Source organism: Arachis duranensis, chromosome 7, assembly GCF_000817695.3.
Source record: "Arachis duranensis cultivar V14167 chromosome 7, aradu.V14167.gnm2.J7QH, whole genome shotgun sequence".
In the NCBI taxonomy this organism is placed as follows: Eukaryota; Viridiplantae; Streptophyta; class Magnoliopsida; order Fabales; family Fabaceae; genus Arachis; species Arachis duranensis.
The window spans coordinates 50,659,610-50,669,554 of NC_029778.3; the positions used below are offsets into that span (position 1 = coordinate 50,659,610).

At 31.3% G+C, this 9,945-nt stretch overlaps 1 protein-coding gene across 1 annotated transcript; it reads left to right on the forward strand.

The window, feature by feature from the left end:
• Nucleotides 1-1,993: 1,993 nt before the first annotated feature.
• Nucleotides 1,994-8,518, forward strand: LOC107458926 (vacuolar sorting protein 39-like). Its single transcript, XM_016077143.3, has 12 exons — nucleotides 1,994-2,399; nucleotides 2,882-3,093; nucleotides 3,755-3,886; nucleotides 3,996-4,139; nucleotides 4,282-4,394; nucleotides 4,798-5,233; nucleotides 5,517-5,840; nucleotides 6,395-6,616; nucleotides 6,812-7,054; nucleotides 7,304-7,747; nucleotides 8,053-8,151; nucleotides 8,306-8,518. The coding sequence occupies exons 1-12, from the start codon at nucleotides 1,994-1,996 to the stop codon at nucleotides 8,516-8,518; spliced, it is 2,988 nt and encodes a 995-aa protein (XP_015932629.1).
• Nucleotides 8,519-9,945: the final 1,427 nt, after the last annotated feature.

The window sequence follows — 9,945 nt, forward strand, 5'->3', positions numbered from 1 at the left end:
AAGGAGAGAAAAGAGAGTGCATATAGGCGAGAGAGGAAATATGAAGGATAATACCGAGCTTGAAGGAGAGAGGAGGTGGGTTTTGATGGGCGTAGGAGAGGATGAAGGATCCTCCGTCGTTGCCAAGGTCACCGGCGAGTTGCACATAGCCGTTGATGTTCACTGCCAGAGGAGGAAGCCACTGAAAATTACCAAAAACTGCAACCTTTCTCCAATTTTATCTCACCGTAGCCGAGCCCTATTACCTCTGTTAGCTGGAGCTACCACAGCATGCAGTGCGTGATTAAATTTATCTGTTGATCAAATAAAAATAAAACTATGAACATGGTGGTTACGTATGCACGATTACTTTGATAGATTTTGTGAATAGTAAGAATAATTGCAATAAATCTAATGACCCTTCAGGATGACAACAACACTTGACCACTATTACAATTACAAAATCTTTATAAATTAACACTCATGATTGAAATCAAACTGAATTATTTTAACCTTAAAGAATCGTTTTAGAATTATACAATCACAAAAAAAAATGTTCTTAACCAAGAAAATTGAAGCTGAGCCACTATTCCACCACATAAAAAGATGTAATACAACTAAATAATAACAACAAAATTTCAATTATTAAAAATATAATTTGTGGTGTTCATTTTCAAAATGTCGCATACATTACAAATATTTCTTTAAAAATATTTCAGTATTTACTTTTCCAATACTAATATCATTTGAAGAAGATGATATACCTATCAAACCTTTAAGGAAAAAGAAGTAAACAAAAATCAAAGGTTAACCTTTCCATGAAGAGCATACAAAATTATGTAGAAAAAAAGACATTAGAGAACACCCAAAAATTAATATTTCAAAAAAAGACAATAATCATTCCAACGACATACAAGAGAAAGAAGAAACAAATCACAATAAGAAAAACATGGAAGGAACAAATAAAAATATATCTTTGTATACCTATAATACAAAAAAGCTATATCCTTTTAAAAAAATAAAATTCTATTTCAACCAGAGTAAGAATAAAGACACAATTAAAAAGAGTAATATAGTAAAGCTTCACTTTATAATAGTTTTGTATCAACTTTTATATAATATAAATAAATTATGCATCTTCTGATCTATTTAAAACAATGCAATAATTTAAAAAATATTAAAGGATTATTATTACATAAAGCAATATTATATAGTTTTATTTCTTTATCTTTCGCGTATTGGGTGGGTACAAGTCTAGTTTGTAATAATGTAACAATTGGAGGTGATTCGTAGTGTTAATTTTTTTAATAATTTTTTCTGATAAATATTGTTAATATTTGTATAAAATTAAATTCTATATGAAAAAGTACTTGATTCTAAGATAAATTTATGTATGTCTTGTCAACTATTTTCTTTTAGGCAGCAAGTAACTTTTAAAAATAAATTGAAATAAGAAATTGTTCTTGGATTGAAAATTCGTCTTTAATAATAGTATTTTACTTCATAGACTTTTTCAATTAATCTTAACGTTTTAACTATTTTAAAATGTATGTATCAATAATGAATTCAATAATGAATTTCTAATTTTAGGTTTTGCATGCATATGTTTACCTATGTTTAATATGATTAATTATTTAATCATGGAGTTAATTATTTTAAACTTGCGTGCTTTATAATTTACATGGAGATGGTTAGAAGTATATTTAACGAAAAGCATGGATGTGCTCATGCGCATGCCTTCATTTGCCAGTTGTCCACACACTACACAACCAACATGTGAATGGAAAGGGTAGCCTTCCCTCGTGAGTCACGCCAAAAATCACATTCCATTTTACACGATCAAATAAATCGGATTTTCTTGTCCGAACCCAAAACTACATTAACATACTTCCACCCATCAAATGACATTTCCCAATTAAATCAATATCATTCCCTAAAATGAATTGAACTGAACATTGTCATTCTCCTTCACGAGAAGCGTTAACCATTTTTAGTAGAGTAGAAGAAGCCAAAAATGGTGCACAATGCCTACGATAGCTTCGAGCTCCTCTATGATTGTGATTCCAAGATCGAATCTGTCGAATCCTATGGCTCCAAAATTCTCCTTGGTTGCTCTGACGGATCTCTCCGAATCTATGCGCCACCACCGCCACCACCGAAGGAAGTTCGTAAAGAGTCTTATACATTGGAGAAAAACATAAAAAGTTTTGCAAAACGGCCTGTGGTGGCATTAGAAGTTGTAGAGTCCAAGGGGTTACTTTTTGCACTTTCTGAATCCATAGCCATTCATGGCCTCCCCAGTTTCGAAACTGTCGCCGTCATCGGCAAGGCCAAGGGTGCCAATCTCTTCTGTTGGGACGATAGCAGAGGCTATTTAGGCTTTGCGAGGCAAAAGCGAGTTTGTATTTTCAAACATGATGGTAATTCATGACACTATTTTCTTTAGTTCATGTAATTTTCTTTTGCAAGCATTGATGAAACATTTCACGTGCGGTCGAGGTTCGCGCTCATACGAACATAAAGGTTGTTAAATCCCCCTTTTTTTAAATAAAAAAGAAAAAAAAACCGTCTTTAGAAATAATTGCTATTAGTGATGTGATGTTATACAATACTTAAGATTTGTTCTTCATGTAATTCAAATTTATGCTTAAAATGGTGATGCGATTTAGTCTTTATGTGTTTAAGAAACTATGTTATTGAAACAGGTGATATAGTTCCTTTTAACATGTGCTGCAATTGGTGATTTACTTGCTATTTGGTTTGATCAGATTGTACTGTTGAAGTTAGTTAGAGAAAAACTATTAGATACACCAAGTCCCAAAAGAATTTATAGTTATTTATCTTAGCTACTACTATTAATGTTCTTTTTATTCTGAATATAATTGACAATATTGGTTTGCAGGAGGTAAAGAATTTGTAGAAGTGAAAGACCATGGTGTTCCTGATATGGTAAAGTCCATGTGCTGGGTTGGGGAGAATATATGTTTGGGGATTAGAAAAGAGTATGTGATTTTGAATGCTATGAATGGCTCATTATCTGAGATGTTTGCTTCTGGAAGACTAGCATCGCCTTTAGTGGTTCCTCTTCCTTCTGGAGAACTTCTTCTTGGGAAGGTATTCACGTCTTCATTAGCTAACTATATATATGTTGGCTTCCTTTTTCATTTTAAACTCTAACCATCATAACAAATTATATAGCGAATAATATATTTAGATAATGTAATGAATGCTTTAAAATATGTTGGCATTGAGATCATGTTGGACATGGAGGGTATAAGTATTTTCTATGTTGGTATATGTTCTCCCTTCCATGATTTTCATGCAATTTATAGTATCGCATCAAGTACTCATTTATACTCATGCAAAAACTTAATATAAAGGTTTTCTTTGACTTAGGATATTCTATATCAGAAGTTTTAGGGTTTAGGATTTAGAGTTGTAGGTTATATAAATAGTAGTTTATATGTTACAACATCAACAGATGTCCTTGGAAAATGTGTTCAATTATATTTTATTTTTATTTAAAAATTTAGGATTCATAATACAATACAACTTCAGAAAACCATTTTTCTAAACTTCATGCCTTAGAAAAAAGAACCTCAAAGTTAGCATTAGGCATTGAGTTTGTAGGAAGATAAAAATTAAACTCTATCAACAGCAAAAAATATTACTCTATTTTATTTTAGGTTGTAATCAATCTTTTAATTCATCCTACATCCTTATTGTTCATTTTCTTAACCCAGATGGATAAAAATTCTAATGGTGTAATTTTTAGGACAACATTGGAGTGTTGGTGGATCAAAATAGAAAACTTATTCCAGAAGGTAGGATTTGTTGGTCTGAAGCTCCAATAGAAGTTGTAACTCAAAAGCCATATGCTATTGCACTGCTACCTAGATTTGTGGAGGTAATTATGCATTTTTTAAGAAACTATTTTCAAGAATTAATTTCTAGATCTTTTGATAGTGAACGAGAGATTTATACATTAGTGTTTATGAATTTCTTGTATTTTTCAGATTCGATCTTTACGGGGTCCATATGCACTAATACAAACAGTAGTTCTTCGAAATGTACGCCATATTCACCAAAGAAACAATTATGTGATTCTTGCCTTAGATAATTCTGTTTATGGTCTCTTCCCTGTTCCTCTTGGAGCACAGGTAGTGGTTACCTTAATATTTTAGAATCAATTTATTTAAAAAATATTAAAAAATTACTTTACAAGAAATTTATTATCTTATAATATCTTTCTTGTGTTCTATTGCTTGTCAATAAGTTAAGAATTTTGATATATTATTCCAGATTGTTCAATTAGCAGCATCTGGCAACTTTGAAGAAGCCTTATCCTTGTGCAACCTCCTTCCACCTGAAGATTCATGTCTTCGGACTTCAAAGGAGGCTTCAATTCATATAAGGTTCTTTGTCAATACAAGATTTTCACTTAAAAAAGATAGGACAATATCCTTCATTTTTCTATCTATTATTATATCACATTTTCTCAACAACAATCAGCTGGGATTCCAATTGTGTTTATACTAAAATCTTGACTATTAAATTGAAGTTTTGGTATAAAAGGGTAGGAATTTGTGAAGTTGTGGTTAGAATAAAATCAGATTTCATCATGTTGCTTTGTATAAGCCCTTCACTATTATACATATAGTTTACAAAGGTTAAAAATATAGCAAATAACAATGCCTTTAGTTGTGATAACGATACCTTTGTGGGGGGTAATTTAGCGGAATCTCTTGATGCAAATTTACTATTGTGCATTTAGTATTTTTTATAATGGTTAAAGTATTTTGCCACATTATATTACAGATATGCCCACTTTCTCTTTGACAATCAAAGTTATGAAGAGGCAATGGAACATTTTCTGGAATCTCAAGTAGAAATATCTTATGTGCTTTCTTTGTATCCATCGATTATCCTTCCAAAGACATCTATTATTCCTGAGCCAGAGAAGCTTATTGACATTTCTGGTGATGATTCATATCTTTCTAGAGGCTCTTCAGGAGTATCAGAGGATAACGAACATTCTCCAACATCTAATACATTAGAGTCTAACGAGAATGCAGCATTAGAGTTAAAAAAGATGAGCTATAACATGCTAATGGCTCTCATAAAGTTTTTGCAAAAGAAGAGAAATAATGCTATTGAAAAGGCCACTGCAGAGGGAACTGAGGAAGTTGTTTTGGATGCAGTTGGAGATAGCTTTACATCCCATAACAGTAATAGAGTAAAGAAAACAAGCAAGGTATAATGATATGAGCCTCTCAACTCAACCATTGTTCATTATAATAATTCTTTTGGGATAGATATGCTATAATTTATATCTTAATGTATTTTTTACTGTATTATAGGTTACAAACAAAAGAAAATGACATGAATTAAATGAAATACTATGTATGTCTTTGATGGAATAAATGATGCTAATTGGAGATATGATATTATTAATCCTTATACAATTATAAAACCAATGAAATAGTACTTTTTAATCACAGTCATTCTAACTTAGTTTGGTAAATTATTTTTGAAAGGAGCGTACTACCATACCTATTAGTTCACAAGCCCGAGAGATTGCTTCAATTTTGGATACTGCTCTGCTCCAAGCATTCTTGCTTACTGGACAATCTCTCATGGCTGAAGAATTACTGAAAGGTGTTAACTACTGTGATTTGAAAATATGTGAAGAGATACTACAAGAAGGGAACTATCATATTGCTTTATTAGAACTATACAAGTGCAACTCAATGCATCGGGAAGCTCTTAAACTTGTTCACAAATTGGTGGAAGCATCTAGGACTTGTGAGTCTGATATTTCACATAGGTTCAAGCCTGAGACCATGATTGAATATCTCAAGGTAAATTTTTTAACTTTGACAGTTTTGTTCTTAATTTTCTCGCTTTATTTTTTTAAATGGTCTATATGACTAAATATTTGCTTTCTCGAAACAATAACTTCTTTCAAAAAGTGGTTATGAAGCAAGAATGTCTAATGTACCACATTATATGATTTATGATCAAATATTAAGTGCACAACAATGGTATGTGTTATTTTTCTATGTATAATTTCTCTTAGGCTCTAAACCTAAACAAATATCAAAGGATGCTTCTCTATTTTACTTCTAAGGTGAATCAAACGACACTTAGCTATCAAACATTAGAATGCAACAGTTTTATCGGACTAGTGTTAGCATAATTTGATTAGCTAAATTACTTACCTTCCTCATGTAACATTTAGCACCACTAAAAAAAGTTGTGTTGTAAACAAATTAAGTTTAATCGATTCATACTATGGATGGATAATATTCTCTAAAAACTATAACTGAACTTAAATTCTTTATTCAATTACTATTATTCATAGATAATTGGTTACTTGCACTTAATGATTTTGTTTGAGGGGCATATGTTGCAGCCATTGTGTGGAACAGATCCTATACTTGTTCTGGAGTTCTCAATGCTAGTTCTTGAAAGCTGTCCTAACCAGACCATTGAGCTTTTTCTATCTGGAGATATCCCAGCAGAAATGGTGAATGCATATTTAAAGCAACATGCTCCAAACATGCAAGCCATTTTTTTGGAGCTTATGCATGCAACACATGAGGATGCCATAATCGGAAATTTACAAGATGAACTGGTGAGGATCTCTAGTGTCTGATACAATTCCTTTATGCGATTAAGGGTTGAAACTATTCTATTTCTTATAATTGGGGATGAGTCAAAAGGATCTGAGAACCTAATTAAAATAAATTGTAAAATTTTTTTCCTAATGTATTTAGCTGCTAAATATTATTAAACAAAAATTGAATTTCTTCTTTTTCTCGCAATGTAGGTAAACATATATCTTTCAGAAGTGCTTGACTGGTATACAAACTTAACTTCTAAACAAAAATGGGATGAGAAAATGCACTCCCCAAAAAGAAAAAAGTTATTGTCTGCATTAGAGAGTTTATCAGGATACCAACCAGATGTTTTGCTAAAACGTCTTCCATCAGATGCTTTGTATGAAGAGCGTGCAATATTGCTGGGAAAAATGAAGCAACATGAATTAACATTGTCTTTGTATGTTCATAAGGTATATAAAGTTATTGTTATGAATCCTATCATACTGTATAATATATTAATATGAAGTAAATATTATTTAAAGTTAATATTATTTCACAGATAGGATTATGTTTGCAAAATGGAAGTTTTATTTGTAGTCATGTTTTGTAAACCCCATTATGTTGATGTTTAATTGCCTCATATGATGGTCTCTTATATAAATCACATATTTAATTTTGAGTGTGTTGAGGGAAATAATGACTTTGCTTTTGATTTGTAGCTTCAAGCTCCAGAACTTGCATTATCATATTGTGACCGGGTTCACGAGTCTATACTTAACCCTTCTGTGAAATCTCCTAGCAACATATACTTGATGCTTCTGCAAATATATTTGAATCCACGAAGATCAACGAATAACTTTGAAAAGAAAATTACAAATCTATTAGTCCCCAAGAAGCCAACAATTTCAAGGACTAATTCAAAATTAACAAAGACAAGAAACCGAGGATCAAAGAAAATTGCTGCAATAGAGATTGCAGAGGATACAAAGGCTAATTTAAACAAGACTAATAGTGGCAAAAGTGATGTTGATGAGGATGAATTCATTGGGGAAGGAGATACTTCTATCATGGTTGATGATGTCCTTCATTTGTTGAGTCGTAGATGGGATAGAATTAATGGAGCCCTGGCCCTTAAACTTTTGCCAAAACAGACGAAACTCCAGGTAATATTTAGAATGTATATTTTAATTAACCTTCCTTTCTTTATAGTTTAATCTGGAAAACTAAGAGTGGAATCTCCCTCGATTTTGTTGATGCTATAATTGCTGCATGAATATGGTCACATTGAGTTGCATATTAGTTATGATTTCTTAATCTCTTTACCTATTCTTAATACATAGCACAATAAAAAAACATGTAAACTTATTCGTATTGCTCCAACATTTGCACTTACTAGTGTCTATTTTGGTGGGAGAAAAAATTGTTTGATAAGACATTATTTGGTAAAGAAAATTGTGTTAATATGCAGAACTTGCTTCCGTTTCTTGGGCCCCTTCTGAGAAAATCTAGTGAAGTATATCGTAATTGCTCAGTTATCAAGAGATTGAGACAAAGTGAGAACCTACAGGTAAGCATGTAAAAGAAATAAAGATTTATATAGGCTCTCAAAATTGGGACAAAGGATATATGGATTTCTTGCTTATAACGGGATTTATTGTATATCTTAATCACACTTCTGTCTTGCTACTCCCTTATCATGATTCAAATATCTTTTTGCACAGGTTAAAGATGAACTCTATGAGAAGAGAAAAGTAGTTTTGGAGATAACTGGTGATGACTTGTGTTCTTTGTGCCAAAAAAAAATAGGGACAAGTGTTTTTGCAGTCTACCCAAATGGAAAAACTCTAGTACACTTTGTATGTTTTAAAGATTCTCAAAGCATGAAAGCTGTTCTAAAAGGTTCTCCATTGAAGAAAAATTTAATTAGGTATTGAAAAATTATGACAATTGATGATTGTAGGATACTCTTAGTTTCACATGGTGTGATGATTGACAATGGAAAAATTTTCATTCTATAAGTATCTTGCATCACTATTTGACTTTGTGAAATAGAAAGTGTAAAAAAATATATGAGTTGAGATTTTTTACATAAACTAGCATGTTTACCCCGCGCATACACATGGGGAAAGACTTGTAAATATGAGTAAAATTGTTATGTCAATTGATTGAATTCAGTATGATTAAAAGAACAAATATCCACACATTGATTCTGATGCAGTTAAGAATAATAAATAAAGTCATATAAGCAATGGAAAGATAATGCAGGGAAAAAGAACACATGGCAACACAAAGTCAAATCAGAAATCATGAGTGAAAACCAAAAGGTTGATTAATTGAAGTAAATAATTTTAGAATAATGCTTCGCATTTATGTTATGTTAGCAACAAAGTCCGACCAAGTTATTTATATACACGTGTGCACGTTTTTTTTACGCTCCTATTGCCGCTTCTAAATTCACGCACGCAAGTTCTTCTTCCCTCCTCCTCTTTCTCCTCATCCTCCTCTTCCTCTTTCTCTTTCTTCTTCTTCTTCTTCTTCTTCTTCTTCTTCTTCTTCTTCTTCTTCTTCTTCTTCTTCTTCTTCTTTATTTTTTTCTTTCGTTATCTTCATCTTCAACAATTTTGAATTGAATGGAATGGGATGGAATATAATGTAATTGAATAAAGTGATGACGAATAATTTCATCATTCTTTGCTAAAATCAGTGTTGTTTATGAATTTGAATTTGAATAGAATACCAGATTTTATGAGTTTATATAATGCAAATTTCTTGTTCATTTGTTATTACACAATGGTGTTGTTATAATAATATCGGTTCATTTGCAGCCTAGGTGTGTTGTCGATGAACAATTGGTCCCAATAGTTTGGATAACTTTCAAGACAAATTGAATAGAATGGAATGGTATGGAATCTAATATAATTGAATAAAGTGATAATGAATAATTTCATTCTTTGCTAAAAAAGACTCAATCATCAATAAAAATACATAGAATTCATTTTTAGATCCAAATGAACCTCAATTAAACAAAGAAATGAACCAAAATTACTTAAACAATAAACAATTTGATCAATACTTATCAGCAGCATCAAGTGAACCTCAATTAACACACAAATTAACTGAAATTAGTTCAGATTTAAACAAGCAGTCAAAAAACTTAATCATCAACAAAAACACATCAAATTTATTTCTAAATCTAAATGAACCTCAATTAAACTAAAAAATGAACCAAAATTACTTAAGGAATAAAAAATTTGGTCAATATTTATCAATAACATCAAATGAACCTCAGTTAATTCACAAATACACCAAAATTTGTTTAGATTTGAACCAGCAGTAAAAAATATTTAATCATCAACAAAAA

Bases quoted from the DNA above. Each gene is read 5' to 3' on its own strand.
- LOC107458926 (XM_016077143.3), top strand. From the start codon at position 1,994: ATGGTGCACAATGCCTACGATAGCTTCGAGCTCCTCTATGATTGTGAT. The intron at 3,887-3,995 runs GTAATTATGCAT...TGTATTTTTCAG, and splicing joins TGCTACCTAGATTTGTGGAG to ATTCGATCTTTACGGGGTCC. The intron at 7,055-7,303 runs GTATATAAAGTT...TTTGATTTGTAG, and splicing joins TGTCTTTGTATGTTCATAAG to CTTCAAGCTCCAGAACTTGC.